The 20803-nt window shown below is 36.2% G+C and overlaps 1 protein-coding gene across 50 annotated transcripts in view; it reads right to left on the bottom strand.

The window, feature by feature from the left end:
* The window catches only part of ANK2 (ankyrin 2), a 661731-nt gene that overhangs the window by 127103 nt on the left and 513825 nt on the right, over positions 1 to 20803 (bottom strand). For 40 of the 50 annotated variants that reach the window (XM_082727947.1, XM_082727904.1, XM_082727928.1 and 37 more), the window contains 5 exons: positions 15739 to 15837; positions 10663 to 10848; positions 10196 to 10219; positions 7072 to 7170; positions 4948 to 5046 (listed from right to left, as the gene is read on the bottom strand). In XM_082727947.1, the coding sequence (XP_082584073.1) occupies positions 4948 to 5046; positions 7072 to 7170; positions 10196 to 10219; positions 10663 to 10848; positions 15739 to 15837 (507 nt within the window). The remainder of the gene's footprint in view (positions 1 to 4947; positions 5047 to 7071; positions 7171 to 10195; positions 10220 to 10662; positions 10849 to 15738; positions 15838 to 20803) is intronic. The other 10 variants (XM_082727940.1, XM_082727944.1, XM_082727909.1 and 7 more) reach the window with 1 other exon arrangement.

The raw sequence follows: 20803 nt of genomic DNA on the forward strand, positions 1-20803 counted from the left end.
AACACAAATGAAGGCATTATATGCAGTGGCCCGGCATCTGGGCTCTGGAATCACAGAGACTCAGGTGTGAGTCTCAGGTCAGCCACCACGGAGGATTCTTTCTGAGGCTCGGCTTCACAGCATATAAAATGGGGTAATTTCCTTTATCCCATTTAACTTAGGACCTCTTCTGAAAGATGAGGGACTCTGCCTTAAACCATCTTCAGAAAAGGGATTGTTTTCTACAGAAAACATGAAAGATGCATTGTGTAATCATGTTGAAAACTTTAAATACTCAGAATTGTTGGGTTAATGTAGAGCATGAAATCAGCCATAATACCTGGCTTGCTAAAATGTAACACCTACAACCATCACCTGCTGGGGGCAAGGGAAGCTTTCAGAGAAGAGCATGGGCCTTGGGAATGCTGAGGCCTGTGTGACCATTCTGCTGTTGGAATGCCCCTGGGAGTTGCCTTCCAGAAGCTTTAAGAACCCAAACAGCCACCCTGTGTTCTAAGAGATACGTATGCATTGTCCTTTAGGCTGAGGTTAGCAGAGTTCATAGACCAAGCAGATTAGCATATCTTATCTCTCCCATAAACAGATCCTTCCAGTTTCAATAAGACCCACATCACTTGCTTGAGAAACAGGGTAAGGGTTTGTGATTATCCTGAAGGACCAACAAAAGCCAGAGTGAAGAAGAACCAAGTGTCTTCCTCTCGGAATGCTGATCCCCTTGGCTTCTCTCTTTCACAGTAAAGTCTGGAGTAATCTTTTCATCTGTTGGTACAGGGATTGCTGGCCATTCCCGGCACAGAATAACAATAGGAAAATATGGAGGACACTTAATAAATCCGTATGAACATCAAAGAGTAATAAGGATTACATTAATTCTAAATCTGATGTAATTTATTTCCCTTATAAAGGATATGGACATTGTATCAAATTCAATTCTCCCAACATGCTCAGTGTAAACGGATCTTAGATATTTTCTATAACTACACTACCTCATTATTGCAAAAAAAAAAAAATCTTATCAAAATTTTGTATTCAAGGACTTTTTTACTTAATTCTTTAAATTAACTCTTAGGAATATTGATTTGTTCAATATCTTTAACTTAAATTCTTCAGACTATATTTGAAGGCTACTTCCCCCCGGAACCCCTTTCCTTGTTTTCTTTCCTTTTTTTCTGCCCCCCTCACTAGAATCAGTTCAGATCACACTATGATGCTGATAATCCTTAAAAGGTTAGATCAGTCAACAGGAGAGGGGCGCCACTTTTCCAGCTGGTAATCTATCGCCTGAGCTTTTTACAACCATTTCTTTCCTTATCTTTTTCCTTCCTCTGTCTCTGTTTAATTGTAGATGTATCCTGAAGTCTGTATATTAACACAGGCTCTGCTAATGACTACCCTGTGTATCCTAGGTCAAGTGACATAAGTCCTCTGAAAATCATTTTTCCCCTTGGCAGTCTCATTTTCCAAATGAAGACCTCCATATTTTCCAACAAGCAGTTAACACAACCTTCATAAACTGTTAGGAAGAGGAAATAAAATTATATTTGTAGAGTACTTAGTAGGGTGCCTAGAACATCACGTGCAACGATAATTAGTAACACTACTGCTGCTTTAATTATTGTGATTCTTTTTCCTGATATATTGCTTTTTGTTCATCTTTTAATGTTTTTATATACTTGTATTGTTTGCACCGCAACATGTATTTCAATATTTTAACCTTATATGGAGTATCTCCACATTTAAATAATATATAAGATTAAAAATAAAAAAGAATAATGCTCTTAATAAAAATTGGATTAATAATATCATTTCCAACTAGCTATGAAGTCTGTTTTAACATTAAAATGGGGTTTTTCAAACACCAGAAAAACCAGAGCTCTGGTGAAAATGTCTGTTTCACACCAGATCCTAGTCAATGGTGAGAATGTCAACTAGATGCAAAATGTCTCTCAGTGATTGACAAAGTGCTGGTAGAAGTAGGGAAGAAACAGTGGGGAAGATTTTTTTTTAATTACCTCTAATCCTCTAAATATCTTGCTTTTCTCCAGATAATGATAACCTTTTAACTGAGAAAAATAATGAGAAGATCAAGTGGAAAATTCTTGATATAATATACTAGATTCAGAATGTTTATGACTAATATGGTTGCTAAGGTAAACTGAGACCCCTATTATAAAAAAAAATAAAGAAAAATATTATTTTTAATTCCTTATATAGAAGCTCTATTGTACTACCTAAAAAGATAGTCAAAAAGTAAATGTAAAATTTTTCTATATTAAAATATATTTTCAAAAGACAAAAGAAAAAGCTAACCAGATTCCTCTGTTTTAATAATAAAGTATTATACTTGTATTTTAGTTACAAACAGAATTAAAAGAATCCAACTGCTTTTAAAATCTTACTCCTTAAGAGACAAGGAAGTACTTTAACTTACATTTAAGGAATAAATAAACAATGTACACACAATGTATACAATTATAAAATTTTTGCTTTATAAATTCTTGAATGAAATACAATTTATTTGTATATCTAAAGGCTACACTGGATGAAATACAGCCCAAATATTCCCTTCACAGAAGGAAACAAGGCTTACATTTGATTAACTTGCTTAATGACAATTATTTAATGGCAGAACTAGCATAAGACTCTATTTTTCTCCATATCTTATTTTTTTTTTCTTAGTATTTTTTTTATGAAAATGCACTGCCTATTTGGAGTTAGACTTAAATTACATATGCAAATGTTTGTAGGCCATGCAAATTAAACATATTTTACAGAACTAAGTATCTACTGCAATGATAAAAAAAAAATAAATTGTCTCAAAAATGAATGAATATACCAGAAAAATATTAATAAGAATAATGTGGACCCTTAAGACACTGGCCAAGATAAAATTCTGTTGCATTTACCAAGTGCTTTCTTTACACTGGTACTCTCAATCATTAGAGAGTCTCAATAGAAATAGGTAAGGGAGACATTACGTTAGTAATAAACTTAAAAGAGGAAGCAAAGAAACTCTTTCCTTTAAGCATGAAGAACAAGTAGGCAGAACATGAAGCATTGTGCATAATTGTTCCAATTCTGCATACCTACAGCACAGCAGGGAAAAGGCATGCCAACAAAGCAAAGGGTAGAAATCATAAGAAACTCTGATGCAAAGACAGCAGACAGTACAATAAAGATCTTGACAGACAAAGCAAACCACTCCAGAGCTCCCACCTGATAATATGACATAGATGTTCTGGACCAAACGTCTTAGAGAAGTGAGATTATGAAAACAACGTTTCCCAAGGTCATTAAAAACCAGAATTTATAGGGGCATATGGGTGGCACAGTTGGTTAGGTGTCTAACTCTTGATTTTGGCTGAGGTTATGATCTCAGGGTCCTGGGATCCAGCCCTGCGGACTGGCTTGGCTCTCAGCAGGGAGTCTGCTTAAGATTCTCTCCCTCCCCTTCCGCTCCTCCCCACACTTGTGTGCATGTGTACATGCCCTCTCACTCTCAAATAAAAAAAATCTTAAAAAAAAAAAAAAAAGAATTTATAGTCTGGGACTGGTATAGTCCCCAGAAGCTCAAAGATGATAAGGCTTATTAAATAAAAACACTCACTATCCTTAAGATTTGCAAAGGAACTAGATTTGATGCTTAGCCTTGTGACTATGAGAATATAAAGTCCCAGGATTAAACAGTGAAGATAAAATATCACAAGGGACATATCCTATCACTATCTTTTACAGACTTCTCACACCATATACTTCAAACTGTTCACATTATAAGAATGTTTAAAGTTTTGCTGGTCTATAATTAACCAAATCTATTCCAGGGAACTAATACTGAAGTACCAATTTAATGTTTAAGGAAGTAACTACATATAATGTCATTAACATAATAAAAAATTATGAAGAGCTAAGTAATTGACCAACCCACTTTCAAAAAGATAAATAATAATATCTAAGAGTTAATCTTCATACAACCATATGAGATAGGTACCAATATCAGCCTATGTTCAGAGGAGGTAATAAGTAAACTGCCAATATCCTATATCTAGTAAGTAGTAGAAGTAAATTTGAAATCAGGTAGTCTGCCTTCAGAGGCCAAACTCTGAACAATGATCTTCTCCAGCCTATCTTATCATCTATTTATTGGCAGTATATAAAACTTAGATTTATATTCTTCTTGACAAATTTGAAATGAATAAAGGGCCCTGCCTCTTATCAAACTGGAATGAGTAAAGATGCAACATAATAACCAGACATCTGCCTTGGGTGCCTGGGTGGCTCAGCTGGTAGGGCGACTTCCTTCGGCTAAGGTCATGATCCTGGAGTCCTGGGATCAAGTCCCACATTGGACTCCCTGCTTGTCAGGGTGTCTGCTTCTCCCTTTGACCACCCCCTCTCTCATGCTCTCTCCTTCTCTCATTCTCTCTAAATAAATAAAATTAAAGGAAAAAATAACCAGATGCCTTTGTTCTGTAAGCACATAGCAGATCTCCTGCTCAGGACAGTATAGGATAATCACTTAAGGAAAATGATTTAAAAATTAGAAAATTAGAAGCAAAAGATTATCAACATGTATCCTTGTATTTAGGTAAAAGCCACATCCTCACAGCATAACATAGGCTTTTGTGTTTGGGTTTTAGAAATGTAAAGCTAATAATAATCAGAGAAACTTCAGTTCAATTTTTCATCTTTGTTACCCAAAATAACCAAGGACTTGAAAAACTGTCTCATTGAGTGCCTAGCATTCTGTTTCCCCAACACTTCTGAGCAAATATTAATTCCACTTGACAATAAGAAACCTTTAAATATTGTATGAAATTTAAATCGAATCCAAGAAAGCAATTTCCTTGAAAACACATTGCTTATATTTCAGGACTGCTATTTTAAGGTGCCTGCTTAAAGAATACAAAGACAAAAATGGTAGGAAATTGAAAGAACAGAGACACTCACCCTAGTTTTGGCATCGATCTGACCACCACGATCCAGTAAGAGCTTCACCATGTTTGTGTTTCCCCTTTTGGAAGCCACATGCAGAGGAGTGATTCCATTCTACACCATGGAAAGACCAAACAAGAGCATGTTGGGTATGACAGGGCATGACGGTGAAGACTCTGTTAGTGGGCGCAAAGTAAGGCTGAGACCCATGTCGTCATTTGATTCGAGGTTACTAAAAAGTTCCAATGTCTTTGATTTTTAAGGGACAAAAAAGCACACAAACCACTGAGCACTATAGTTAGAGGATGAAAAATGGAATGAAACTACATAACTAAGTTAGTCCGTGCCTATAACATATGTATTGAATATACACATTACTCTGTACACATTGTCAAGAGACAAAGGGAGTGCTTTGACATAAGAAAAAAATGTCAAATTCTACTTAGGACAGAGCCCTAGTCAAAGTCTATATCTTTTTTGTTACAGTATCCAGGCCCTGAAAATTCCAGGATCTTCAAGTTTCCTTTGCTTCAAAATAGAATACAAATATACATATTCAATAACCATTGGAAAAATGATTCTTAAAAACACCTTCTTCAGAATAATTCAGTATGAAAAACAACTCGAAAATAGCTCAACATAGTTTCAGGACAGAAGCCTTCTCAGGCAAAACACCATATATAGGAATTATAGTTGTTTACTTTATGAGCTACTCTCTGTCATCATTATGGCAAGACTATGTGCCTGACTTTTTGCATGTCAAAATTTTACAAATATTCAAATATTGCATTTACTGATTTATATTAAGTACAGTGTTTTGTAATTATCATGTAAGTGAATTCTTTCCAGTGAAAGCTTACCATTAAATATATAATGCAACATGATGTCTTGTTATGTATTTTGGTAAGACTACATGGGCAAACTCTCAATTCACTAAAAACATTTTTGGTCAAATTATGTGCCCCATAATCATTAAAACACTGTATAAATGTATTTATACATTTGATACTTAACGTTCTAACAGTTTAATGATTGATTGACTTGTGTTGCTCATTCATGATTCATGGAGTGATCTTTAAATATAACTACTCACACTGATGTCAGAATAAATATCCTCCTTAACTGCCACAAATAAATATGCTATTTATTCCACATCACTTTTTAAGTAGGTGAATCACTTTTAATTCTAGTATAACATGTCAAAACGTATTAAAAATAACCAAATTAAAAAATATATTAAAACATACAATATGAAAAGATGTCAACTGTGGTAACATAAAGTGGGAGAAGGAAATTAAACTTTTTAAATGCAATTGAAATTGTTTCCAGCTTAAAATAAAGTGTTAAAACTATAAAATTTTTATGTAAGCCCCAAGATAACCACGCACGGAAAAAAAACAAAAAACAAAAAACTATACAAGTTACACAAAATAAAAGAAAAACGTATCAAAGTATAATAATACCAAAAGTCAACAAATCATAAAGGAAGAGAGCAAGAGAGGAAAAGAGAGAAGAAGAGCTACAAGACAAGTAGAAAACAATTAACAAAAGGGCAATATTAAATCCTTTTTATCAATAATTAAATGCAAATAGATTAAAATTCCCGAACAGAAGACATGGAGTGAAGGGTGCCTGGGTGGCTCAGTGGGTTAAAGCCTCTGCCTTCAGCTCAGGTCATGATCCCAGAGTCCTGGGATCGAGCCCCACATGGGGCTCTCTGCTCAGCAGGGAGCCTGCTCCCCCGCAACACCCCCGCCCCCCGCCTGCCTCTCTGCCTACTTGTGATCTCTGTGAAATAAATAAATAAAATCTAAAAAGAATAGAAGACTTGGAGAGCCTGAAGGGAACAAATATTATAAAATGTCTATGCTACCCAAAGCAATCTACATATTCAATGTAATCCCTATCAAAATATGAGAAAAATGAGAGCATGTATGTGTGAACTAATACATTCTTATTTTTCACTTATTTGGTCAGGATGACTTCATGTGATTCAAAGAAAAAAAAAATGAAAAATCTAATAAATCCAGCACAGATCCAGACAAGGAAAAAGAAACAAGCTATTACTATTTTCCATTTTTACTTTAGTATAATGTCCATTCACTGCTATCTAAAATGAGAAGCTATTTTAATCCATACCCTAGCTGTAAAGTCCACAGCAGCTCCCCGATTTAGAAGAAGAGTTGCCACGTTGACATTTCCATAGTGGGCGGCAATGTGCAAAGGGGTAAAACCACTCTATGGAAAGCAAAGAAAATGACAGTCAGTAAAGCATTTCACCTCCATATGTCGCAGTCCCTGGATTAGTGAAGAAAATCTCATGGTAGTTGTTTACCTAGTATGTGAGCAATACCAGATAATAATTGCTTTAATAAGGCTCTTCAAATTTTAGTGCAATAAGGTAGTAAATAACTAACAAAATAAGCAGGTAAATAAATACCCTGCATTTCTTGGCAACATTATCTCTAATTAGCTTAATGATTTATCTGCTTACAAGATTTATTGTTTATACACAACAATTTGTTTCTTGGGTTGGTTTAAATTTAGAGAAAATCAGAATATGATTAAACCATAAAGTTTCAGCCATTGGATTAAAGTAATTATGAGTAAAAAAATTTTCTCCAGAGAAAGACTCAAAACTATTGTTTTGTTTTGCTCAGGGCTTTTTAATAAAAACAACAAAACAACAACAACAAACAGCATTAGCTGGCATTGTGCCTTTGAAGCTATGAAAATGTGAGAAACTCTTATAGAGGATACACTATTTGTTCCACATCATTTACACCGTCATACTTCTGTCTTCTTTAACAACTATGCTTAGTGAGAAGAGGTTGTTACAATGAAAAAAAGTTAAAAAACAAAAACTAAACAATATACCTGGCATCAATGTAAATATCAAATAAAGAAAAAAAGTCAGCCAATCGAAATTTTGAATGTTAATTAAAACAAATTTTAACAAGATTGTTATGAAATAAAATAAGCAGGTTAAATCAATTACATAGCCATTAGAGAACTGTTTACTCTCAGAATGTTTAAAAAATAAGTCTGAAAATCTTCATGGAAGAAAATTATACTTCCTTTCATTTCTTTTTCTGATGAAATTTGGTTAGAAATTGTTGCCATTTTCACAATAGATGTATATTAACTCTTTTTATTATTAAAGTATGCAAACATGTATTCTCCCTGCGCACCATAATTTCATCATTTTCTTTACTCAATAAAAGATGATAGGTTATTGTTAATAAAGACTATTGTTACAGAACTGGATCTCAAACCCTGCAGTTCTGAAGTTATTTTGTATCAGTCCCTCTCATTTGAAATGAAATTTGATTTATATACACTGTTTTTAAGAAAAATATTATCTAAATCACAACCATTATTTTCCTATTCATTTGATAAACAGTTTTCAGTGACTTTGCTTTTCAAATGTCCTAAATAAGCATTCAGATATCTTAGGTAATAGAAAATCCTCTGTGCAATCAACTGAATTAGTTGCAAATAATTTCTGACTATAGAGAACCAGGACACAAAATAAGAATAGTAACTATCAGTCAAAATCCCACACTTGTGGTAAAGATAGTTTTGTGTCTATGTGATACCAAATATTCATGTCAAAATGGAGGGAAAAATCAGTTTACAACCAGACTGTTATTTTATAAAATGTCAAATTTTTGTATTTTAAGAAGTAATTGACTAGAAGTTTTTCATTTTTATCTTGATATTTCCTGTCATCCAGACATATGCTGAATGTAAGTCTATCTTTTAAGTTACAATTTAATTCCGGGGGGGAGGGGCAACACAGTGATTGCTAGTGAATCATTTTCAAATTATTTTTCTTATTTGCAAAAATAAACCAATTTATTATGTGACACAGCCTCGTCAGCCATCTGTGATGATGGCTCAGACTCTGACTTTTGACCAACCAACACAAAGCTTGTATAAGCCTCCCTGAAGAACTCTTGCCTGATTACCATGAAGGTAGGAAGCTCAGTTCACCTTTCTACAGGGGTATCGGTGGAAGGGTTCCCCTCTTTGTCACTCTATTGTGACAAAGAAATATTTCTAACTCAGTACAAATCTCCCCAAACTGCTGCTTTCAACACAATATTTAGAGCCAAAATTGCTGTCAAAAATACCTCTTAAACAATCACCAAAAATCACCTAAAAATTAAAGGTATTAAAATCAGTAATTAAGATATCAATTTATATGATTCCAGTCTTGAGCAAGAAATTGGGCACCAAGAAATTGGTTTCTTTTTTGTTTTTTTAAATCTATGTCCTAAGTTCCATGCACAGATATGGGACAGAAGAAATAATAAGACTAACTCAAGTATTTGCACCTATATCACATATATTCACATCTTATCAATAGGTAAATTTTTTAATAAACATGATATTAGTTCTAGAAATACACTACTCTCAGTAAAAGTTAAATGAATGCTCAAAACCTCTCCAGGTCCATAACCCAGTGATCATAAGATGTTAGTCTAAGAGTCCCCTCAAAAAAGTGAAAATCAACCTACACAGTCACTTGTCTTTGAATACAGGTTTATTTTTACAATATGCTTTCAACGATGTTTGTGTTAATGCCTCTTTTGGCAATGGTCAAGGAGAGGCTGCTAAACACACACACACACACACACACACACACACACACAAATACAGAAAAGCTTCTGCACTGAATGTTCCTGGTGATCGATGTGACTTACTCTGGTATGTGGAAAATAGATGATATCATATCAAGTACTATTAAGACTTAGAGAGATAAAAGCAAATGTTCTGATCATGATACTCTCAATTACCACTATTGATTACATACAAAGTAGTTAAAAAAATATGGGAAAAAAGGGCAACTGTAAGGAGATAAAAGAATAAAACAGTGGCAAAGAAACCTCCTTAAATTTCACTTTGCTAAACTCGAGCCTGAGAAATCTCATTAAGAGAAGGTCATATTTCTTACTGGCAAAATAGTATTTAATAATAAAGCTCACTCAGAAAACACGTATTAAGGAAGAGTTTCATTTTATGCTCTATTCTTATAAGCTACTTAAATAGCTACACTGATAAAATAGCTTCTGATATATGTCACATTAAATTTTTTGAACTATTCATTTCCCTTAATTATGAGAAAAGTTTTTAAATTAATTTCCTACTAATGGAAATTCCAATCATTAGTATGAATTAGTGAGCATTTATCCTAATTGGGCAAAAAACTAAAATCAATAAAATCAAGATATATTTTGGTATAACCGTAATACTGTACCTCAGTTGTCCTATTCACCATCATCTGAAGCAGTGTTGTGTGGGAAAAAGAGGGAAGATATTACACAGAGCAAAATTAAGGAAACAGTCAATCTGCTGGCTGCAGTTGGATACATTGTTTCAACATGCCAAAATACATCCTCCTGAGAAAAGACATCCGTAACACTACACAAAACAATGTTATCGCTCTAAAATTCTGCTTCTATTATTTTTGATTACAAAGAGAATAAATACACAGATTTCTAAAAAAGCTGAACCTCATTTTAAAAGAAAATTATCTTAAAAATTCTTCTTGTTACTCTACCCAATAGGCAGCCCCCTTCTTTTTGAAATACCTCTGGAAGTAATTTATCTCTTTCGATAACCGGAAGTAATTTTGCATTATCACCATGGCCTACTTCTTTATCATCCCCCAGGAGGAACCTGGCAGCTGAAGAGGTCCTTTCCACAAATGCGTTCAGCTTTTACCTTGGATTGTACGTCAGCGTTGTGATCGTTCTGAAGCAGGAGGGCAGCGGATTTGGTGTCATCTTTCCTAGCTGCAATATGCAGAGCTGGCAGCCTCACTTTCCCTTTGGTATCATTCTCTAAGAGGATGGCCACTGCCTGGTTGTGTCCTTGCTGGAGCGCCACCGCGAGTGGCGTGAAGCCATCCTAGTAAAATGGAAGAAGAAAAAATTTTCCATTCACTTTTGGAAGCATGAGATTCAACTCTCAGCAATGCCTCTAATGTTTAAAATAATAATTAAGATAGAGAAGAAATGCAAAAGGATGAAATACTACCATGTAGATTAAAGCATGGCTAAAATTAACAACTCAGGAAAACAACAGACATTGGCAAGGATGCAGAGAAAGGGGAACCCTCTTACACTGCTGGTGGGAATGCAAACTGATGCAGCTATTCTGGAAACAGCATGGAGGTTCATTAAAAAGTTAAAAACAGAGCTACCCTATGACCTAGCAATTGCACTATGAAGCATTTATCCAAAGGATACAAACCTAGTGATTCGAAGGGGAACAGGCACCCCAAAGTTTATAGCAGCAATGTCCACAATAGTCGAAATATGGAAAGAGCTCAGAGATCCATTGACAGATGAATAGATAAAGAGAAGGTGGTATGTACACTATGTACACACACACACCATAGAACATCACTCAGCCATCAAAAAGAATAAAATCTTGCCATTTGCAATGATATGGATGGAACTAGAGGGTATTATGCTAAGGGAAATAAGTCAATCAGAGAAAGACAAATACCATATGATTTCACTCAGATATGGAATTTAAGAAACAAAACAGATGAACATAGGGGAAGCGAAGGAAAAATAAAGTAAGACGAAAATAGGGAAGGAGACAATCCTAGGAAACAAACTAGGGCTGCTGGAGGAGAGGTCGGGGGAGATGGGACAACTGGGTGATGGGTATTAAGGAGGGCACTTGATGTAATGAGTGCTGAGTGTTACGTGCAACTGATGAATCACTACATTCTACCCCTGAAACTGATTTTAAAAAGATTAAAGCAACTGACAATCAGTCATTCACCATACTATGACTGGCTTCATCGGATTGTTTTCTTAGTTTCTATTCTACATATCTTGAAAAACATCTGCATTCCCTTACAAAGCATACTGTGCATAATAAGAGGTGCTTAAATGTATGTTGAGAATGGGAAAATAGAACAAACTTAAGTAAGACCACCTTATAGAAAGGAAAAGATGGAAAGGGTAGAGATAATGGAATACAAGTCTGATTGACAATCAAAGATATGGTAGCCAAGACAGGGAAATAAATTATGTGATAAACTATGCAAGTTACTAAATATCTCTACATTGATTGGGGAGAACGATAACTATCAATGGAATGGTCTATCGCCAATTAATTTGACAACTTTGGGATATAATGTAATCTAAAACCTTTTGGTAAGTAAGGCTAATTCATTAATTTTGCATTTAGTTGAATTTTATATTATTTAGATAATTTAGATATGTGGAGGCCAAGAAAAACAAGGCTGTAGCCACCTCAAGTCTAGCCCAATTTCCAGAGACAAATAACTTAGTTCCTTAAGCCCTAATGTCATCCTCCCCTCCATAAACAAAACTGAAGGAGGCTGTGGTAGAAGGAAAAGTAAATAAAGCAAAATTTCTTCTAAACCCAAATCTCACTAACAAGGACGCTTGATAGCAAGAATGTGACATTCCACCAGGAAACTCCCAATTGTCTTCACTCTAGTGCCTCATTAAAGGGAAAAACGGCCTTGGCTTGATAGTAACCAGGCCCTCAATATCCTGACAGTCTTCTTTACCCTGAGAGCCCTTCTGAACACCCCTTTTGTCCTCACCCACCCCTACTCTGCTTTTAAAAACTCATTATATGTTTATAAAAAATTAAAAATTAAAAAAAAAAACAAAACAACAACAACAAAAAACCCCTCTGACTGAAATCTGGCTCGGGGTCCAAGTCCCTGCTCTGCTGTGTCGGGTATACTTGGGCCCAAGCTTAAGCTTGTCAAATAAACCCTCATGTGATTGCATTGGTGCTTGGCTCCTCTTCTAAAAAAAGAGAAAAATTTATATATAGGCTAGACTCTGTTTTTGTTAAAACCTCCCTTACTCCACAAAAGCTTGAAAACAAGTCTCAGAAGTTTCCATTCATAGAAGAGATGAGGGTAATACGATTGTACATTAACGATTGCATTTTAGGGATAACAGCAATTTATCATAATCTAACCACTCGATTTGTTTCCAACAATAATCTTTCAAAACTGTAGATTTTTGAGGTAAAATGATTTCCTATTGCACTACCACAAAAAGACTTGAATTTATTTTAATAAGAATTGAATTTTAAATAAACACATCACATAACAGAATGGAAGAGTAAACCATGTAGTGTTGTAATACTAGTAGCCTAAATTTAGAACTTTGTTTGGCACAAATTATGCACTCTGTGAAGGAGGAAAGATATCATCATATACATATTTGATTATCCACTCTAACACTGTGATAGTTTATGTACAAAGAGCGTGAAATTTGTTTTTTCTTTGAAATAATGCATTTGCTGACAGTACAGAACCTAATCAAAAAGGTTTTAGCCTTCAATTTCGGTAACACTCAGGAAGAAGGAAGCTAGCAAACATTTATAAAAATGGTACTGGAGGGACAGAGGATTCCTCTCAGAGAACTTAACTTTGGATGTCCACCACTATGATTTCATTCTAATCCATACTTCATGGGGGAAGGGTAAATATCTGAAATGATTTTCTCAAGTACCTCAACTAACTCTATGAAAAAGAAACCCGTATTAAAATTCAGTAGCTTCATTCTTCATCATTTATTTACCAATGCTGATTGCTACAATTACAGGAAACTTCAAACATTTAACTAGTTATTTTCAAACATAGGTTTCATTGCCATATTGAATAACTCATAATTATCTGATTTTTCAAGTGGTCACAGTGTCTTGATTAGTATTAATTTTTACAAATTAGGTCTACTAACAGGTTAGAGTAAATGTCTTCTTTATGCGTATTCACACATGTGAAAATGCCTCTGTAGAAGGTGTTCGGCAATACAACAAAATAAGAAAACGTAATCAGCCATAAAGCCCCGTAAGGATAGTAGTTTTCTACAGAATGACAGACTAAAAGGGAATGTGGGGAAGTTTATGCATATGTATGTTTCTTGATGATAGATAATAGTTTCTTGATAATAGTCAGCAGGGGGGACTAATCAACTTAGCTTATAGATGTCATTATTTAAATATTAAAATATGAAATAAAACCAGGCATCCACATGTCTAAGGTAGGATTCAAAAACCTCATATGAGTCACTTGCAAAAGCAGCATTTTTGTTTAGAACTCAGAGAGGGTTTTAGTTTTCTGCGAATCACAATGTAACATGGCCTCCTCTGATACAATGTACATAAAGGGCTATTTTTGGAACCAGACTAAAATGCTCCAGAGGTCTAGACCCAAGGAGCCTTGAGACAGCTAAGACTACCAGCAAGCTGAATTTCCCCAAACCATATGCTGGAAATAATAAGGCTATATGGTGAACAGATGAACTCTGTAGTGTCAAGGTTCCTCTGGGAAGTGATTCTGCATTCAATAAAATAAAATAAACACAGATTTCCTTATTTTGGTACATTTTTCTGTGGTCCTGATACAGAGAGAAAGTCTCATACAGTTACTGAAGCTTTGCCTGAAGATATTCACATGTTATTCATTGACATAATTAGGGTCTTAGGGGGAAAAAATGGCCCTGAACATAAAAATCACACTGTACCATGTGTAAGAGTATAAAATCTGTATGTGCTAAATAGAGAACTTGAAGTCATTTTACATTGGGTAGTTCTGTTTTCCAAACACAAGCGAAAAAGAAACATGGTCCCATTAATAGTGATTACTTGGAATTTTGTCTTTAACTAATGAGAATAAGCTGTCAGAAAGTTATTGCCATTGGCTCCATAAAAAGTTTCCTGCCAGAGGGACTGGAAATAGTTTACAATGATTTCTTCCCAGACAGCAGGGTAGGAGGGAATCCATGTTTATTTCACCGAAAGCCTTAATTGTTCAGAAAGGAAATCATATCAGACATTAATAATTATCAAGTTAGTTTCTGGGTGACAAGTGTCTATCAGTCATCTTTCACTTTAGGTCAGAAGTTTTAAAGTTTTATCAGTGGTGGCACAGATGTGGAAAAGGAAAATCAAAGCCTGCATGTCTGGCGGAAAGGGGTGAGGAGAGGCATGGCCCCGTGGAACTCTTTTCTCTGCTCTTCTGTGTCACCCACTTCCAGTCTTCTGGGTGGCCCCTTGAAGCAATTTCTTCAAACTCAAGGGTTTCTGGAGCATCGCTAAAAAATCACTGTTCTAAGCAACCCCTGAACTTGTTCCTTAATCTGCCAACACACACAAAAAAAGGGAAGGAAAATAAGAAAGCAAGTTCTGTTTACTGGAGGACATGCATAGGTAAAGGAAAGTGATGTTCTAAGTTGGCCCATTCTAACTCCTTCTTATGTCTAGATTTCCTGAATATGTTGATACTGAATTGACTTTGAACATTTTATTTCCTTGTTGCTGTAATCACAGTCACACAACCACATGCCATAATTTGTGCTTCAGAAAAATACGAATTCATAAAATCATGCTCATACAAATACCCATGAATCATTTCTGATCATTAAAAATTATTCCTTTAAAGAACTGAATTGGATCCTAAAAGATAAAATACCGATGAAAAGAGATCCGTAGAATTTACTGTCATCGAATTTTAGAATAATATACAAGATCCCCAAACCCAGAGAACAGCAAATGGATGGAAACATGAGCTCATGGAAAAGCAAATCGATATGAATCCCAAATCAAGACATAAACTCATTCATCCATGTGTGCTGGGTCATTCACCCATGGTCACTGTTGTAGCTGACAAAAGCAACACAAACATTCCTAGCATCATTTAGACAAAATAATGGAGATCCTTTACAGGTGGATATAAAGGACATGGACACTGAGATCAGAGAATTTGAACCTGAGGGTTGACAGTCTCACCTCAGTAGCAGTGCTCTGATTAGCTCCATTTTCAAGCAGATATTTTACAACATCAATGTGGTTCTCCTGGGCAGCCATGTATAAAGGAGTGAAGCCATTCTGAGGACAAACAATAAAAAAGACATCTTTCACCATTTGTAAAGTTTAAACTGGAGAAGAATACCAGACAAGGAAAAAGAATACTGTGGAGTAAACTTTTGAAATGATGAAATATATAACCTACCTCCACAATAAAGTATACATATATTGACTACTATAAAACTAACTGCAATCAGAGTAGAACCAATTCCCACACACAGTTCCTCAAAGAATGAGTTCAAAGTGACATGGAAGCCTATTGCCCTCACTTCCAGTCTTCATTTCTGCTCTGGAGATTTACATTCCCATCACCCAAAACTGTTAGAGCTAAAAATATCTAGTATCCTAATATAATCCTATAACATAATCAAATTCTCACTATAGGTAGTGTATTTATAAAATTTATGTAATATCATCCGCATTTATTAATTCATAAACTATGTAAACAGACCACCATTATCTTGAATGTACACAGTTTAGCTAGCACCTTTAAACGTATAAATTGATTGCTCATTCCAGAATGTCTGGGAGTGATTGCAAATCTGACTGAAAAATTAAAAAAAAAAAAAACCAACAACCCTATATTTCAGTATTCCAGTTAAAGTGGGATGGTTTACCTTGCACATCTGAACTATTTTTTAAAGCTGTTCTGAAATTCTATCATTCATTAATTCCTATATTCATTTGTTCAGTTATTTACTAAAATCTGACCACTGTAGCTGGGATATCACTGGGATAACAGTAATAAGACAGACATCTGCCCTCATGAAGCATATACTATGGTAATATTATAACAATATTGTGTAGTCATAGTTTTTAAAAAAATCAAATTTTATAACTTGAGTTTAAAATTAAGTTAATTTAAAAAAAATTTTTAAATTTATTTAACTGAGATCACAAGTAGGCAGAGAGGCAGGCGGGGTGGGGGGTGGGGAGGCAGGCTACCCCCTGAGCAGAGAGCCAGATTTGGGGGTGGAGAGGGCACTCGATCCCAGGATCCTGGGATCATGACCTGAGCTTAAGGCAGAGGCTTTAACCCACTGAGTCACCCATGCGCCCCTAAAATTAAGTTTAAACTGACATTTTTTTAAATCAGATCCTTTGCAATAGGTAATACCTCATGTTAAAAAAAAAAATAATAAAGCTTTGGAAGAACAAAATATAAAACATGAAGTAATTCATAAACTCTCAAATCTAATAATTCTCTCAAAACAACGTCAGAGTCTTAAATGTTGTTGATTCCCTTAAAAATTCCACAGATTAATGAGAATAAGCAAAACACAAATGAGACTTCAGGGATTTTCAAAAACTTAAAAGGAGAAAAATAACTATTTTGAAAACTTCTTCGGTAGGCATTGCATAAGTGTGGAAACATTATTTAAAATGGCCAAGACCCAGCAAATATAAAAATCCAGAGTATACAAGTAGAACAAGAAAAGACATTTTAAATTTGATTATAAAGAAAATCTGCAGGCTTCAAGTGGAGGAGGAAATTTTAAAACCGAGAAATACTGTAAGAGAAATGAATTGACAATTTTGTAGGATTCAGGAATAACTTGCTGGCTGGATAGCATATTTTTTAAGACACAGCAAACAGGTGAAATCTTGGGTATTTTAAGAACACTGAAGAGGTGGCGGAAGGACAGAATTAGAGATTCAAAGGAAGGGAAAGCTAGTGAGGATGGTTAAAAACAATGAGTGGGTGTGGGATGGAGCTCTTTCATGACAAGTAAAAGGCAGGATGCAAAAAAATAAAATAAAATAAAGAAGAAGAAGAACTTTTAATAGAATAAAACAATTTGCTTACATGTTTTCCTCTGACAGAATCTTGTGTATAGATCAGGAGAAAGGGAGATGGACTGTGGTTGCCAAATCAATAGGGGAAAGAAATGTACCTTTCTTTGGCTCCTGTCCTGGGTCCTGCGCTCTAGAGAGGCCTCCTCTAGCTAAGTAGGGCTGGGGATCTAGGGGCCCAGGGGGACATGCCCACCCTGGTCCTACAGCTTCCCTGTGTCCAGACCAAACACCAGGCACGCAGCTACCCATAATCCTTGCTTATGTAGCCAACTGTGTGGTGGCAGTTCTAACTCAGACTCCATCTTTGAGTTCATTCTCTCAAGGGTCTGTGGCTATGCCCACCCTGTGACAGACTGACTAATACTCCTCAAATCCGTCCTCCTCTTAATCCCTGGAAGTTGTAAATGTTACCTTATATGGCAAAAGGAACTTTGCAGATGTGACTAAATTAAGGATCTCGAGGTGAGGAGATTATCCTGGATTGTCCAGTTGGGTATAATGGAATCATAGGGTTTTTTAAAGAGGGGGAGGCAGAAGGTCAGAGAGGAGAGAAGACGCTATATGGCTGGCTTTGGAGATGGAAGGAAGGGACATGATCCATCCACATGATGCTCGTGTGATATAGATGGAGCCAGGGATGGGCCAGGAGGAGGAACCGGCTGCAGACCCGGGTTTAGAATCCACACACCCCCAGCCACAATCCTGTTTGGAACTCCAAGGTATCCAAGAAGTCTAATTTTGGACCCATCATGTTGTTTGTCAATGTAGAAAGATAAGAGATACATATGTAACAGCCTGATGTACAGCTTTTAATTTTAAAAAAGTGTATTATAAGTATCTTTTTCACTCCGGTCCAGGGCTCTGGAAGTGCTAATAGTGGGCTAGTGGTAGAGAGAGAAAAGGGGGGAATATCCACGAACAGTGCATGGGAGTGGGGAAGAAGGGCAGTGACAGACAAACATTCAGGATCTTGGTTAGAGTATACCATGAATCACATTTGTGCTTTGGTACACAAGGGCTTTCAGCAGTGTGTGTGGGGGTGGGGGGGTGGGGGAGATGTATATATGAAGAATGATAAAAATAATTTATTGAACTTCTGCTATCTGCCATTCACTGTGAGAGATGCTTTGAATATGTCACCTCAAATTACATTGATCATGTGTTTCTGTTTGCCTGGGACTATCCAAAATTATGTATAGTATCCTGGAGTAATTATTAATAGCATCTCAGTTTGGATGATAAATTAAATGGCCTAATAGTATCTTTAATACTAAGAATAATGCTGCAACCTTGGTACTCTTATCTGTACTTTTTTTTTTTTTTTTTTAAAGTAAACTCTACCCCCAGTGTGGGGCTCAAACTCATGACTCCGGTATTAAGAGTCATCTGTTCCATCGACTGAGCTGGCCAGGTGCCCTTATCATCCCCATTTGGAATGAGGTAACTGACGGGGCACCTGGGTGGCTCAGTTGGCTAAGCGGCAGCCTTCGGCTCAGGTCATGGTCCTGGAGTCTCAGGATTGAGTCCTGCATGGGGCTCCCCACTCTCTCTCAATAATAAATCCTCTCTCTCTCTCTCTCAAATAAATAAATAAAATATATAAAATCTTTTTAAAAAATGAAGTGAGGTACTGAGGCTCAGACATTTGGGTAACTTGGCCAAAATCTCAAAGCTAACAAGTGAACCGAAACAGACTTGTTTGTTGTTAACAGACAGAAACCACTCATGAATAGTCTTCTTCCCTATAAAAGTTGGGACTTGATCCCACAGATGTGCGATCCTCAGCCCGTCTCTGTGACAGAATCTCCTGAGGAAACGTGTAAGAATGCCTAGGCACCACCCTGTCCCCTACTGAACTGGAGTCTCCATGTATGAAGCCAAAGCACCAGCAATTTTTTTAAAAAGCTCAGTTTTTGAAATTACCTGAAGAACACTGTTACAGGTGATGCAGAACAACTGAATGGTTTGGGGCAGGAGGCACTGTGATCACATCTGCATTTCAGAGAGTCCACCCTGTTGAACAGAGTGGACCAAACCTACTCTGGTTTGGAGTGGTAGAAAACAAGAATGAAAGGAAGGGGATAATCAGCTTTTGTAGTATCTGGAACTGTGTATTTAAAAGATTAAGGAACAGGAGCCAAGACAACATCTTGGCTAGGTGAGGGAGGGAGCTATTTACTATTACCAAATATGTGAAGTGAGAAGGCGATAAAGACTTACCACAGGTGCTAAAGATGTGGGAAATTACCCTTTCCTAACTCACTGATGCTACTTCACAAGAAAGACTTGGCCAGAGAATGTGAAACCTACCTCTGGGTAATTGGGACAGGGCATGGCAACATGTTAACAGCATCGTACATTTTATAGGAAGGCTTTTATCTCTGCATATAAATAGGTTAACAACACAGGATTCCTGGCTTATGTTCATACATGCAGGCACTTTCCAATGTATTATATCTATATTCTTTCTAAAGTAGTCTGGCTGCATATAGGGACAAAAGTATATGTATTTTCTCCCTGTTTGTGTAAGAAAGTCAAGGACATCTACAACCTGGGCTGATACTTGGAAGATGCTAACGACCACAAAATCACCAGCTGTTGTATTAGTTTCAGTGTGACCAACAGGTGCCTCTACCAACTGGTTATTAAATATTTTGAACATTATTCCTCTCCATAGCAAATTATTATTTGTCATTCATTTATATTTATTCAACAAAAATATGTTTGGTGGCTCTTTATCACCAGGCATTGGGTTTACCATAGTGATTCAGAGATGAAAGGAAAAGTCCCTGAATTAGGAGCTCGCAGTCCAGAGGCTGAGATGGACAAGTAATCTGTTACAGTTCAGTGAACTCACATAGAATTAGTTTCTTTAAAAAAAAAAAATTATAGAAGTGGGGTGTCTGGGTAGCACAGTCAGTTAAGCAATCGACCCTTGATTTCAGCTCAGGTCATGATCTCAGAGTCATGAGTTCAAGCCTTGTCTTGAGCTCCATGCTGGGTGTGGAGCTTACTTGAAAAAGGTAAGAAAAGAAAAGAAAAGAAAGAAAGAAAGAGGGGCACCTGGGTGGCTCAGTGGGTTAAGGCCTCTGCCTTCAGCTCAGGTCATGATCTCAGGGTCCTGGGATCGAGCCCCACATTGGGCTCTCTGCTCCACGGGGAGCCTGCTTCCCTTCTCTCTCTCTCTGCC

Source organism: Mustela nivalis (genome assembly GCF_964662115.1).
Source record: "Mustela nivalis genome assembly, chromosome: 4".
NCBI classification, from domain to species: domain Eukaryota; kingdom Metazoa; phylum Chordata; class Mammalia; order Carnivora; family Mustelidae; genus Mustela; species Mustela nivalis.